Below are 15,835 nucleotides of genomic sequence, written 5' to 3'. Positions count from 1 at the left end.
AGCACAAAGTGAAGTGAGCTTACAAAATGACCATCGCAATGGCAAGCAGGTAAATTTTTTTAAAACATGTGCCCTGCACAGGGTGAGCCACACGAAAATATACACTATTCAGCCTCAATCTGGTCAAAAGAAATCTATGGTTCATATTAGAAACCTAAGCCAAATAGGGTTCGATACCAGTGCTAGTGCAAATCGGAGTATAAGTTCAAACTGTGGGAATCCAAGCGACATTGTGCAATCAGGATGTGGCCTAACGGCTAGGGTGGCTGACCTCGAAGCGCGGGATCCGGGTTTGAGCCTCTGCAGGGACTCTCAACATCCTGTTATTGTGCACAAATCACTTAATCTCCCTGTGCATGGAAAAAAATATGAAGGTGTCCCTCTGTAGGCAACTGGTGCTCAAGTAAAGAGCTCTGATACCTTCGGGTATAGTTCACGCTATATAAAAATCCAAGAAAAAAATATATATATTTAGTCATAAATATTACGCAAATTGATTGCGCTACAAGTGGTACAAACATACTATATCCAAGGAATTGTTAATTCTCGATTGAGTTCAAGACAGTCAGCTTGTACTGCTCGATTAAAAGAGGTCTCATTCTTAGTCCATATCTTCAGCTGCAGCAAACGTTGTAGCCTGATCTGACCCAGTTCTGAATGACAGATATAGGTATTAGAAGTTTTTGGCACGGCCAGCAGTCTTTTAATAAAGTCATTCTCAACCCTCATCTTCAGTAACAGATGTATTTTTACAGTCACAGCGGATATTTATGATTAGGTCCCAAAATGCCTATCTCCACCTATAACAGATTATTGTTTGATCATCAAATTCATTCCTGACTGATTTTATGTATAAAGCTGGAGCTATGTGGCTTGTCCTCTTAGTGGTACAACAAGAGTCAAGTCCCAAAAATCGGATGCACTTCCTATATAACTCAATACATTTTGTATCCTATGGACTTTCTGCCTGATTTCAAGTTAAACTCTCTGATTTCCAAATCCTTTTATAGGGGCTGTTGCAGGTATCCAAATATTGCTATCCTCCTTTCGACTAATGAAAGACAAAGTGAAATGGGCTTTGTGGTGGATTTGCCCTACCTTCTAAAAGGGATATCACCCAATAAGCAAACCTTGGGAGTTATTGGAATATTCCAGCTTGTTAACTCTTTAGTTGGAAACAATATTTATCCAGTAGTCTTCAATGACAGGACATGCCCACTTCGGATATATGTATATGTATCCACCTATGGATTCATGCCCCCACTTCAATTTTGCATCTAGGACATAGTTTACTATTAATTATACCATCTTTATGCATCAGTAGAGTGATTCAATGTTTATGCCTTCTATGTTTGTGACTTTTATTCCTATCAGTCAGACAGTAGGTAAGTATTGTGGTAGACTTTTGCTCTTATTCTTAGGCAGTGATGGGAGTGACAAACGAGCTGTTAAAAAATCAATTCTATGATAAATTGGGTTATGTGATCTACTCTGAGTCTGAAAACAATCAGACTTTGTTTGTAAGTTGACCTATGTAATAATACATTTAGGTGTCTGGGCTTAATATACCTCCTCTAAACTCCCATGGCAAGCTGAATAAATGAAATGCAGTCTTATCCGTTCCTGTATTCACCCTAGCATCTTTAGCATATTGTCCAGTCTCTTAAAGTAGCTTCATTATCATTTTAGTGAGCGCTCTTTGCATCATAAGGGATATTGGATATTATAACCAACCTTTAACCAATTCTCTAAATGTATTTACCATTACTTCTGGACTGCAGTATATGTCTGCCAGGCCACAGCTCATTTAGACACCCAGGTATTTAAAAGAAGTGTCACTGAACCCTAAGGGCTTTTTATTTATGGTCTTCTCATCACAGTTCAATTAAATTCAATTACATTTATCTTTATTCGATTCACACAAGGTGTATCATAAAAGAATACATAAAAAATTAAAAATACATAAGGAAAAATACAAACAGTTAAAATACACTAAAATCAGAAGGGCAAAGAGACAATTCATGAATCAACCTATTGCTAGTATGGATTTTCTTCTTACTTGAGTCGCCCTAAGAAAGTCCATATTTTGTGCCATAGCAAAAGTGGTTGAATCCTAACCAAGTCTAATAAATAGTTGGTCCCCAGTTCTGAGTGACAAACATGATTAGAAAAGCTCGAGGGAAGTGCTAAAAGGTTTTTAAAAAAACATTTTCCACCCCTGCAATGATTCAACATTTGCGTATGCCCAAATATCCGAATTGTACAACACAATTGTTCTACATTTTACATAATAATAAATAGTTAACATTTCTTTTAGTTGGATATTCGCCGGTTTCCTGACAAAATTGCGAAGTGCTGAAATAGAGCTTAACAATTGTAATCTTCTAGATTCCATTGCACTTTTCCATGTACCTTCACTGTCAAATAAAATACCCAAGTAGGAAAAAGATCGGGTTTGAGGTAGAATTTCTTTGCCTAAGTAAAAGTTGCGACACTTGGGTACACTATAGCCCACTTTTATAACAAAAGTCTTACTTATGTTAATTCAAAGTCCCAGATTGTCCATAAATAGGGTAAAACTGTCAAGGAGGAGCTGCAAGGTTAAAGGAGTGCACACCATAAGAACGATGTCGTCCACATAAAACAAAATGGGGATTGGCCGCTGTTTTATTTGTGGCAGATCCGCACATGAACTAGCCAAAGTGTTACCCAGATTGTTAATATATATAAATTAAATATAAAGGTTGCGAGTACGCACCCCTGGCAGACCCCTTTTTCTATTCTAAATGAACGGGTACATTCTCCTTTTATACCAAACCGTACCCTTGCATAGCTGTTTGCGTGCAGGTGTCTTAAAAGATTAATAATAGTACTATTGATACCCATTAAACTCATCACTGACCACAGCTTGTCGTGAATAACACAGTCAATTGCTGATGATAAGTCAACAAATACCGTGTACAAATTACTCTTTTGTTAATCTGCATTTTTGCCCAGTAGCAAATTCAGATCAATGCTGATATATTTGTTATACGCTTCCCTGAAGTGTACTGTTGTAAAGAGTTTGTATTCTGCAACTTATGGTTCTTAATGGTTCAAATGTTGAAACACCTCTGTAAAGCGCTCTGATACCCCTCGCAGGGTCATGTTCGCGCTATAGAAACCACGAAATAAATAACTAAATAAAGCTTGCTTGCCAATTCCCTGACCTAATCCATATTGTAGGTCGGAGATCTTGTTATTGCTGTCCGTCCAGCTTTGTTACCTGGCTAAAAGTATACGACCCATCACCCTGACCAATGAGTCAAGTAGAAAGATCGGTCTGTAGTGCGATGGACAGTTTTGGTCGCCTTTTTTAAATATAGGAACAATCTGGGACTCTGTCCAAATCTAGGGGAACCCCATACACTAGTAAGATCTAAAAACATGGGTAAGAAGGGGACCCCAAAGATCAATATTTGCTTTAAATAGGTTGATTGGAACACCATCTGGCCTAGGAGCTTTGTTTTCCTTACTAGAACTGATAGCAAGGGAGACTTCTTCCAGCATAAGTTTAAGGTGGACCAGTCAGGTATGGGAACACTGCTGAGTAACCACGGGGATTGGAACTGGATGGTGAATTGCACTGTTTGCAGGGGACGAATACAATACAGAAAAGTGTGTTACCCAATCTTCTTCAGTCACCACAACCTCAATTTTTGATGTATCAATATTACTGAGGAAAGGGAAGTTCACTATGCGCCAAAATGCAGTGGTATCGTTACTTCGACTTGCCTCATGTAATTTCTCCCAAGCCCCCTCTTTTATTGTTTTCTTACAATTTTTTTATGCAAGCCTATATTCCAGCCTCCAATGTTGAATCTCCTCAATATTTCAGGTTTTTTTTCAATGCTCCTATAAGTTTTTTATGTTTCTCGCTATATGCATGGTTAAACCAAGCCTTCCTCTTCCCAGTTCCTACCTTCTGCCTTGATAGTAGCTCCACTTTGATGGCGCTAGTTATTTGACCAAAGGATTCCGCAATAATGGAATCCTCCATTGAAGTATCCAAACTTACATTGAAGGCACTCCTATGCTTCTGGATTAATTTCTCTAGAAAGTCAGTTGGCTTGACCATCGACCAACCTAGTGTTAACCCATTACTTCGGGAGACCTCTAAGTTCTCCACGGTATGAATATGGGGGGGGTCCCTCTGGTCTTTTACGGACCCAAAATTTTGCATTAGACTCTGGGTAATGGTCACTTAGTACACAATCATGTTAGGTACAATAGCTAATATAGGTTGAGTAGCGATTTGAAAAAAGTAAGAAGTCTATAACACTTTTACCCATGGTGCCATTAAAAGTACAGGTTAAAAGTACAGGGTACCTCAGTTTGATGTTGCCAAACTCATTGCAAAAGCCTAGATCTTATTTAGAAGTAAGCTAATTGAGCTTCCTGCCATAATCTGAATGTAAAAAGTGTGTAGAGTCCTTGTTTGTTGGTGAAATCATTCCACAAATAGTTTTTTAGGTCATTTTACATAGTTGGATATTGAAATATTGAAATCCCCCACCCAGAATATGATTTTGTCCCCAGTCCCCTGCAGGAGAATGGTGTCCAGGTCATTTTCAAGAGAGGACAATATGGCCAGTATATCAGAACCACAAGCATTATTGTGAAAATTAACTAGAAACACCTTAAGCGGTGCAGAAAGATCAATGCTGACAATTTGATTGAAAAAGGCTAGTGATCCTGAGCTGTATAGAAGAGGATGGTTGTTTATTTGATACATAAGTACAAAGACTACCCCTGTTTCTACTGTGGCTGGATGGAGTAGCCGGCAAGTTATAGGTTTTAAAGCCATTTAGATGACAGGGTTCAGCCACCCAGGTTTCTTGTAAACAAGCAATGGTAAAGTTGTCTTTAAAGTTTAGCCACTCTGGGAAGTTAAGCTTGCTAGGTAGCCCTGCTACATTCCAGGAGACTACTGTGAAACTAGTAGAGTCTGGATACACAGTGTCCATCAGTAACTCTTTGTTTTACACAAATGATGCCAGAGTAGTTTGATCTTCAGAACTCAAATCTAACTGTGAGTTCTTATCAGAGGTCGGGGTACTAGGACTAAAATTTTGCGTGAAGTGGCCTCCGGTGATTTGTCCTTTAGTCAGTCTACCCCAGCAAGATTAGAAAGAGTGTCAAATCTATTAGAGATGATAATGGAGAATAGAGGGGTATTTACATAATTTACCCCAGCAATTTGGGATGAATGTTGCAGTGTACCCTGTGATAAGGGGCCGAGTGGAGTCAATACATTTGGCTGATTTAAACATTGTCTCGCGGTTTGTAAAAGAAACCAAGTGGGAGAACCATGATTTGCTCTTCATTTAAACACAAAGATTTGACCCTGCCTAGTATATCATTAACTAGTCCTGGTGATTTAAATGAAAGGATTATACAATCACCCTTAAACACTTTGGCATCACCACCAACCCAACCCACCCGTCTGGCCATCTTAAAATGTGCAAAAAGTGTATCCCCCCCAACCCCACTATAGAATTTAGCCAGTTGAGAGATTTATTTCTCAGTGAATCCCATTTTTCATGTTGCAGGGACTCAGTTGGTGGAACGTTAGCCAAAATAACCACATACGGTGTAAAATCAGGTGGTAGATCTAATCTATCCCTGGCAAATGGAGGATGTTTGTAAAATCTACCCCGCTTAAATGTTAGATTTGGGGATTGATGGTGTCACTTCATTATGAACCCCCTTCATGTCCATAGTCGGGATAGCTTGTGTCTGTGTCACTGGAGTTGGCACACCATGATGTGGTTGAATTACTTGCTAAGTAGCCCCACAAAGCTCCTTCTCAGTTTGCTGTAGTGGGATTGAGCGAGGCATGCCAGCAGTATTATGAGTTGGTTCTACCCTCCCAGTCCCGGTATTCGTATTTGCTGAACCCAGTCTGTCTGCACAAGATAAAACAGCACATTCAACAGCTTTTAAGCATTCAGTATGGCTGCATACAGAGGTTTTGATAAGGGCTAACAGTTTGTGTACACATGCCACTAATGAAGAGCAAGCCAAAGGATCCATAGGTGCAGACGACAGTCCCTTATTCACATCTCTCTGAGATTTTGAACTTTGACCCGATTTTAAAGCGGTTACCTTCTTTGTTGACTTCACTTTCCCATCACACAAAGTAATATTAGTCTTTGACAAAAAGGGTTTAATGGTTTTGGAGCACTTAGATGGAGGACTACTAGAACTTGAGGTAACCGGGGCAGCATTGGCAGAGGTTTGAACCAACTTAGTCTCATTCGCTGCGTATTGACTAGTGGCCTGTAATTCCGGGATTAAAGTCAAGTCCGAGGATGGCGGGACACATTTGCTTAAAGATTCAGTCCCACTCTCTGTACAGATGGTTAGTGTTTCCTCCACACTTAGGATTTGCTTTTCAATGGCTCCCATTGCCCCTGTTATAAAGTTCATAATGGGTTGCCGTGATTTAGGAGATGATTTGGCTTGCGTGCAGCTCGTTTGTTTCCGTTTCCCCATGACCAGATAATATGTTAAAATATACTACAGTTTGGAAACCCAATAGGAACTCTGGGTGATGGGCACATCAACAAACAGGTGGACAGACACAATTTACAGGTTACAATACCTTTATAGATGAGTCCTCACATGCACAGGGGACCGATGGATATGGTACACAACCAGATCTCACAAAGAAAAGGGGGGACCCAGCCCAGCCTCCTCCTGCTGCTGACGAGCGTAGACTGGCCTGCCCTTGGCCCGGGCTTTGCCCTACCGCGACCTGCCTGCGCATGTCCCGTGCTGTGGGAGCCCCTGGTGGCTTATGAAGGCGCCTCCTGGCGCAGAGTGAGGAGACAGTGTTAGCGGGACCACAGGGGTTGCTGGTGAGTGTAGTCCTCTCCCAGCTCCCGTCTCCTGGTTTCCTGGCCCCCGGTGAGGGCAAACAGCAAGGCAGGTCAGGTGGCCTTTCCTCATCACAGTTCTGTAATGGATGTAGTGTAGCCTTATTAATGTATATGTATAAAATGATGAGCCTGTTGGACCGTTAGAGGGACAGTAATCCCTACAATAGAGGTGGTGCCTGCTAAGGCACTGCCCTTGGGATTACAGTGCCCCTTTTCTACCTGCCCTTTCATGGCGGTTCGCCTGGCATGAAAAGACCGGTGTAAAGTGATTTCGGGGGCCTCTAGCAAGGCCCCTTCCCCCCTGGCTTCCCCCCTGGCCCTACACTATGGGGCCTGGGGGCACCTATCCCTAAACATCCCTGCACCATGTGGTAGGCATCACATGTCTTTTTCAATTGAAATTGTTATAAATTATATATTTTTTGACACAATTTCGCAATTTGACTTTAAAGTATTAGACCATGACATTTTTTACTACAATATTTTTGTGTTCCAATATTTCTGCGCACAATATTTGGTCAGGGATCCTTCTGTTGATTAATTGTATCAGATATGGTTGTAGAGCAGAAGTTGTGGAAATGAAATGCTCATTTATAAAGCTATGAGATTGCAAGCAATGAAGTTAGTCTCCTCACTGAATTTGGAGACTGATTTGTGTACATGCACGGTGGCGCTGGTGGATGTCTTCCACCGCCAGATATGCAACACAGTTAAAGAATGTTTATGTTGATTATGTTGCATCTCATATTGTGTTTCATATGTGAATTGTAGATTCAATTTCAGTTACATTACTATACATGTAGACAGAAATGGTTTTAAAACTTTTATAATTCTATATTTTCTCTATATTATTAAGGAGGTGAATTTCAGCATGTTTGAGTGTACGAACGGTAGTGTTCTCCAAGGCATCGAAATGTTGCTCTCCCATGTTATGGTACCAGCACTTAAATCACAAGAGGTATGTTAAGCATTTTGATTTATAATTTTGTTAGCTCATAGATTGTTATTTGTCTTTTCATGAAGGAAATGGCGCGTGATGCTATCTTCAGATTTGAACAGTTCCAGAAACTGGCGAATGGTCCGGCCACTTAACATGAGTGGCAGCCCCTCAAATCCAAAATATGTGCATAATCCCCATTTGCTAGGCAGTACTCTGAATGGTAATGCTACAAAGCCACTACCCGTCTAATCAGAGCCATACCAGCTGCTTATGCAGCAACATTTAAGCCAAGCACCAAGAATCTGCCAGGCTGCTAGGACGAGAACGGAAGATCCTATAGGAAAGGAGATAAGAAAACCTTTTGCCAGTCATGTGCAGACTACCATGCTGGTTTTCACATCTGCATATGGCATGGGCAACACACTCTTTCTGAGCTTCAGGCTCTGAAACATCTTCATTATGGCTGTACCTCTTAACATAATACTCTGCTTCAGTGATGTCCTTGTTGGAGTAAAGGCAAGGTGTGACACTCATCCTACCGAAGCTGTCCCCACAGATGTGTAAGCTTTGGTGAAAATAACGTTTTGTAGCCACGTTATATTATTAATGATATTTGATTTGCAGTAAACATCTAGTCGTTGGAGAAAGGGAAAAGGCTTTTGTAATAAAAAGATAGGAATTAAAAACAAACCAGTAGGATAAAAAAAGAAGAAACAACCCCATATCAGACCAAGATTAAATAGAATTTCAAGTGCTGGCCTGTTACAGAAAATAGAAACAGCAAACAAATGTGATGTTGTCTCCTCAGCATTAGAACCAGCCGCTTTCTGGTAATCTCACCCATCCAGTTTTTGTATGAGGATGAAAGGTACATTGAGGTCAGTATGACTGAGCTTGAAAAGGTACAGTGAAAGCCATTTGGACTCTCTGCTTCCTCGAAATCTGTGTAGAATTAGAAAAGTGGGTGTCACTAAAAGGGGTGTGTAATTAAGAGTGTAAGCGCTATAGAAATAAAATGTAACATAACATAACATAACATAACATAACATAACAAGAATATGTAAACTAAATTTCTGTGATTCTTATAGTGTGCAACCAATTGGGATGTTGGTTTCTCACTGAGCTTTCTGTTATTGCATCCAGATACATAACAGAACAACTGACATTCACTTAAAATCAGCCAGGACTATTGGCTTTGTCAATGGTGTTTAGCAAATTAAGATAAATGAGTAACAACAATGATTTCATTTTAAATAAATAATATTGAAACTGTTTCCATTCTGAAATGATGAGACTGCACACGAAGGCCTGTGGAATGGTTAGTGGTCTTCAGAGAGTCTCTGTCACTCCTGTTTTGTTCACTCGATGTTAGAGATGTCCACCCCTTTTCTCTCCACATGTCCCCTATCTGCATATCTTAAAGTTTGTAGGGCGCTGGCTCTCTATATCGTGTACTAAAATGAAGTACACTGTGCAGAAAGTCTAGTGGGTACTCAATAGTCGTGCAGAGTTAAAAGCAGATAATTGTAATGCTCTTTTTGTGGTTGTTTGGGGATCAGTTAGGCTTATCATAGGATAGTTGCTAAGCATGTGTTGTCACACGCAGAGGCAATAAATGAGACACACACTCGAGAGTAAATCCGGGACCAGTTTGTAAAAGAATAAAGTTGTATACTTATATATATTTTTAGAAACCAAGAACTTAATTAACAGTTAAAAAATGCTTTGTATGTCGATTTTTAACCAAATGCAGATCAAGAAACAACGGCTTACAGGTTTTAAGCAATAAGGGTCAATACCGTCAAGCAGATACTGTTGCGGTCAAGGGTAGGAAAAGCATGCGGTTAGATAGCAGAGTACTGCCAACACATTTACTGTCACAGTTGATGGAAGCAACACTCCACTACTGATTTTTGGAGGACACAGGTTGTGCAGAACTCATGGGAAGTTCTACTCTAGGGGAGTCCGAGTTTTGGAGTCCAGAGGGCTCGTCCACAACATGCAGTTTTGGGTTACCTGGACTGGAGGTGCAGGAGGTCTTGATATGCAGAACTGCTTCTTCACTGGTAGTGTTCAGCTACAGGTGTGATAAGGGCAGTCTGTCACGGTCGGGTGGTCGTGCCCAATGCCTAAGTTGCTGCTTTCAAGCAGTCAAAGCCACCAGGAAGCGGGTATATGCTCACAGGAGCGGGGCTATTTCCAGCACCCGTCACAGGAACTGTGATGATCTCTCAGGCTGGTGGATGCATTGAAGGGGTCAGTTACCAGACTGGTGACCAACAGGCTTTGGCTGCTGCAACTTTTGGGTGACAAGGTGAAACATGTCGACACAGTCCATGTCGGTCTTCACCTTGTAGCGGTCTTTTACCGGGGGGGTGTCGGGGATTAGTACCAATAGTCCAAAGAGAGATCCCAGGCAATTGGTGAAGGCTGGCAGGGCTCCGGACTTCTTGGAGGCTGCACAGGTCGCAGATAGGGATGACAGACCACAGTTGTCAAGTCCTTTCGCAGTTGGCAGGGTTTGGCGCTGGTTTCTTCTGAAGCAGTTACTGGATCAGCAGCACGTCTTCTTCTTTATCTTCTTTAGGTCAGTGGAATCTGAAGTCAGGGTTTCGGGGAGCCACCTAAATATTGAATTCAGGGGTGTTACAAGGGGCGACAGGTAATAGCCAAAAGGCTACTTACCAGTAGGGTGTCTACGCCCTCTAGTGACTACTTTTTGTGGGAAAAGGCACTACTTTAGCCCTGATTGGAGGTTTTCTCACCATTGCAAGTTGGTGCAATTTCAGGAGAGAGGTTCACCGCGCCTGCCCTGCCCTAGGAGTGGTGTAGGCTGTGGGGGCCTCCTCCTCAACTAACTAATTTTCCCACCTTCCTTCCAGTCAAAAGTGGAGCAGGAAAGGTGGCTTGGCCTCCCTCACTATCCTGGGGTTTCTTGGGTTGAATTTCAAAGGTGTCAAAGACTTTGAAGCTTTCCGCTGAGAGCAGGTGTTGTTTTTGTCCTCTGACAGCACTGGTTCTCACCCCTGAGGTCAGAAACATGTATGGTGGTGCCAGCCTGGTGAAAACCGGTTAGAGGCCCCACTAGTAATTGGTTAGGTTTCAGGGGATCCTCTAAAAGAGTCTCCTGTGTGAATTTAGTAAGATATCAAACACAGGCAGGATTTATTAAAACAAGTTGTTTGGTACCAAACACCTTAGAAATCAGTGAAGCCATTAAGGAAACACCTGTTGATGAGTGTCGAGCCCATGTACTCTTTATGGCTTCCCTGTTCACTTACAATATCACAGAATTGGCTGGACACTGTAGAGACCTATCTATTCATTCAGATAGACCCACACATAGGATATAGTGTACCCTGCCTAATGCTGAAGGCCTGCAGTAGGGGTGGCTTACCTAAACCTTATACAGTGTATGAGAGACATGGCACACAGGGCTGTGTGCCATGTCTACTCTTCGGATTTTCCTGCACCAAGACACGCAGCCTGCAGTGGCAGAGTGCATAGCCTTGGTGAGGGGGCCCTGGGGTGGTACAATCAGTGTTGCAACCCCAGAGGACCCTCTTCAGTACCCGGGGGTGCCAGCGGTACCTTTTACTAGGGACTTATAGAAGAGTGACTAAAGTTGTGCCAATCGTGGTACAGTTTTGAGGAAAGAGATCTAGCCCTCGGAACCTGATTAGCAGGGGCCCAGTGCACTTACAGTTTGAAATAACAAGTGGATATTTACTGTTCAAAAAGAGGCACTTTCTTGCACACCTTAACTCTTTCCTCTTTAGCACACTCTTGTCACTCTCTCTCCTGAATGCATTTCCTTGCATCTCCTTCACGACAGCACCCTCCAAATAAACAGTATACCCACTCACCTCTAAGCGCTGGATTTTTGATTATTTTTGCCTTGTCAACATTTTGACAACTGTGCACCTCTTTCACACACATTTGCAACTGGAATACATGGCCATTGCTCTGTGTGCTCTGTGTGTTCTGAAGAGAGGCTAAGGATTGGATGACAATGAATTATGAACACTTTTTTGTCCCACCTTCGGCTTCAGCTCCAGAATGCTCAATCGTCCCCATCATGAACACCTGGAGATGACTCAGTTCAAAGTACTATAGAAAAGTAAAATGGTACCAAAAACATATGCAAATACAACATCCTAGAAATAGTTAACACACTTAGGTAATGCAAGATTAAGTTGAACATGAAATATAAACAGGAACTAAATCGCTGACTTTGATTACCTTAAAGTTTTTTTACACTCATTGTTCAGGATTCAATAGTTATTTTGCCATTACATTTAAGGACATTACATATAGGGTCGGACCTGGTGGAGCTCAGCCCACTTAAAGCCCCAGTGCTTACATTTTCCACAGAGTTAGGGCCTGGTTATGAGTTTGGCAGTCCAATGGACTGCACACCCACGGTGGCGGTGCGGCAAATGCCGCATGGGTGGTCCGACCACCGTATTATGACTTTCGAGGTCAGACCGCCATAGGATTGCTGCTACCACCAGGGATCTGCGATCCCTGGCAGGCTTGCCTCGGTCTGAGCGCACAATAAGCTGGAGGCACAACTGCTTCACCACAAAGCATGTTATGAGTTTCCTCACTGCCCTCCTTTTCATGGCTGTGAGCCCTCCATGAAGAGGGTAGCAGTGAGAAAACCAAGGGGGTCCCACAGGTCCCCCTGGTGCCTCGGTACATGGGGTTGCATGCAGAGGGGCCCATGGTGTGCCCCCTGTCTTTCTGCATCCCAGTTCCTGCATGGTTGGAACATGCTGAGGCGGTCACACGGTGCTGCCTTTTTAATGCTCTTCAATGAGCATTTGAAAGACAGCACCTTGGACCAGCCACCGCAGAACAGCCTGCCCAGATTTAAACTTGTAATCCGGCGGGTGGTTGGCAGTGGAGTTTGGCAAGGTGGGAGCAAGGCTGTGGGATGCCGCCCCGCTCCCACACCCCCAAACTCATAATCAGGCCATTAGTCTTCACATGACATATGCATGCTGCTGTACATCATTCATTGCTCTGTAAGTACACCTATTTTAGACATTGCATGCGGTTTGTGAAAGTTGCTCGAAATTGACTTTTCCCCACCAGATGCTTAGTTCATGTGCTGCTTTTCCCTCTGTATCCCTCTAGCAACATATTTTGATTCCAATCATATTGTTTATTTTCAGGTATCAGGATTTACGCCCATTCACTGTTTTATGTTTTGCGTTCATGTATTTTGGAAGGATTTTATGAGTTAATGCTTAATCTAAATTAATCTTTGGAATCCATGTGTTTAAGAGCAGGGATCACACATCAACGTACGCCTTGGCAACTGCAACCTACATTTGCAGCAGACCTTCTCAGTTGTTGTCTGTGCTTTCATTGTGGGGGTATCTGTAACTGCATTCTGATATTTACTTTAATTATACACTTGCATTGTCCAAGTATCTAGTACCATCTTCGAATGTTGCTGATTTGCTGCTGCTCTCCTTTTCAGTACCCGTTTGCATCCCACTTTTATGTATTTCAATATCAATTCTAATTTCTAATCCAGCTCTTACATTAGAAAGTTTCGCTTGAATACAATGCATGGTCTGAGGTACTTTGACTAATGACCAATGTCATTCTGCCTGTGGTCAAAGGTTTCCTCTGGCAGAGGCTGCGGAAACAGGGTAGCTGCCTCATTCCTAAATATAGTTGGGGAACTGTGAGTTTGATGAGCTCTTTCTTTACATAAGTGAAGCCAATTGTGTTGAAGATAGCTTTTACCAATTAATTGCAAGTACTATGCAGATATTGTTTCATGGCTATAACATTTTGACACTTCACAGAATTGTTTTTACTTTTAACATCAATTGCGTGGGCAATGCTTATTCTCTCTATTCCATTCAAAATAACCTTGGCCACCATATTCAGTTGTCTTTCCTGTTATTTATCTCTCTTCATGCCCTCTGATACACCATGCCATGCATGTGACAGCTGGATTCATAGACTCATACATTAAAAATGTTCATGCACTTTCTTGATCCTATTTCTCAGCACATAACTATGCATTATGGCTAGCATGTCATAAACTGAAGTGGCTAACCCACGCTGTCCTTGTTTTCATTTTTTGTAAAACCAAGAACTGGGGAGCAGTGAAGGAAGGTCTGCAGAGCTCTCAAGTAAAGGATTTCTTGGACTCGCTGGATACTTTTGTTGCAACCTTGTCTTCTGCCCGACAGAATTTGGAGGGGAAAATTGAGCTGCAGAAGGTGGATGTTGGTGAATTTCTGAATAATTCAAATAACCCTGCAGACTTTATAACAGCAGGTTGGTATTGTTTTTCCTGAATGTTAGCATTTCTTTCATCCACGTATTTAGCTAGCTCCTGCAAATCTAATTGCATGTAGTTGTTTAGATAACGGATGGAACTCCAAGACAAGTCCGAGCAAACTCAGATCATATTTGTCTTTAAATGAGAGCCTGGGAATTTAAACCAGACACCACAACATGTATGTAAAAGCAGACAGTTTAAGCGATGTGGAGCCAAGAGAACAAACAGCCTGATTCATGTAGCTAATAGCGCTCGCAAAAGGGCCAGATTCTGAGAATCTGGCCCTTTGCGAGTGCGATTTTTGCATTTGGTATTCACAATCCCAAATGCAAAAATCGCTATTTAAGAATTCGCATATTTGCGAGGAATGGCATTTAAGGAATCTCTAATAGAGATTCCTCAAATGCTATTCATGACACACAAAAAAATTGCGATTTTACACTTTTGGGCCGCTATTTACCGAGAGGTCAGACCTCTCGGTAAATAGCAAAAACTCAGAAAAATGCTTTTAAAAGCATTTTTCTAAGTTGCATGTTTCACACACACATGTCCTTTGGACATGTGTGTGCGCAACACCTGTTCAAATGTGCATTTTAGGGGTGCTACAGGGTGTCCTTTGGACACCCCTGGCACCCTTCAAATCGCTATCTGATTTGCGAGTAGCAAATTGCTACTCGCAAATGAGGGATACTCCCCATTCATTCCTATGGGCCTTTTGGCCCATAGGAATGAATGGGGAGTCATTCCTTTTTTTGCGAGTAGCAAATTGCTACTCGCAAATAGAGAACATGTAGGAATCGCTATTGATTTAGCAATTCCTACATGAATGCCGTTTTGCGTGTCCTCAATAGCGAGTCGCTATGATTCGCTATTAGGGCCACGCAAAACGGCCCGTACATGAATCAGGCTGTAAATGTCTATTTTGAGTCACCAAATAAGATATGGAAACAATGAGATACTTGATGTCATGAATTACAAGGACCTTTATGGTTTCGATAGTATTTGACTAAAGGGGAAATTGCTGGTGCTTCCATCACCAAAAGGGTATTTATTATTCATGTTATTTCATGGAAGGTATCTCAAAGAATATGTATTTTGTTTTAATGATATCCTGTCTATTTAGAGTGTGGACTTTGCTCTATAGGAGGAGAAAGTGAAAAAATCAAGTCAGAATTATTTAGCTCAAAACCTGTAATGGGGATACAAAAACGCAAGAACCTGAGGACACACAAACACTCGCACACACAGTGAATACCTGAGTTAACGTTAACAAACAAAATAGGCAAAACTTAAAAAACCCTTGGAATGTACCAGATAAGGTGATTACACAACATTAGTAACACATCAATCCCCAAACCACTCAAATGTACTAGTCATGACCTCACACATGATGTCACTGATACAATGGAAATAGGCTGATTCCTTTGTAATGATTTATACAAACAGATGTTTTTCAAAAGATGAGGAGCCACAGGATTTGCACGTGAAAACCTTCTATTCACAGGGCATCACAATAGCTTTTTCATTCCAATATAAGAGCTTGCCACTTGTATGGTTATGGTAGTCTCAGCATTGATCGGTGATATCCGTTATTTTTAATGGTATATGCTTCATTGTTTCGGCATTTGGGGAATCTCAAAAGCTACACAAACCGGTTGTAGA

At 41.8% G+C, this 15,835-nt stretch overlaps 1 protein-coding gene across 1 annotated transcript in view; it reads left to right on the top strand.

Annotated features, from left to right (window-relative positions):
• The window catches only part of LOC144828114 (dynein axonemal heavy chain 5-like), a 1,079,012-nt gene that overhangs the window by 27,232 nt on the left and 1,035,945 nt on the right, over positions 1-15,835 (top strand). The window contains exons 7-8 of the mRNA XM_078686235.1: positions 7,780-7,881; positions 13,983-14,169. Of these exons, the coding sequence (XP_078542361.1) occupies positions 7,780-7,881; positions 13,983-14,169 (289 nt within the window). The remainder of the gene's footprint in view (positions 1-7,779; positions 7,882-13,982; positions 14,170-15,835) is intronic.

Source organism: Lissotriton helveticus, chromosome 4_1 (genome assembly GCF_964261635.1).
Source record: "Lissotriton helveticus chromosome 4_1, aLisHel1.1, whole genome shotgun sequence".
NCBI lineage: Eukaryota > Metazoa > Chordata > Amphibia > Caudata > Salamandridae > Lissotriton > Lissotriton helveticus.
Note: the sequence above shows the minus strand (reverse complement) of the source record. Positions and strands in the feature narration are given on the sequence as shown.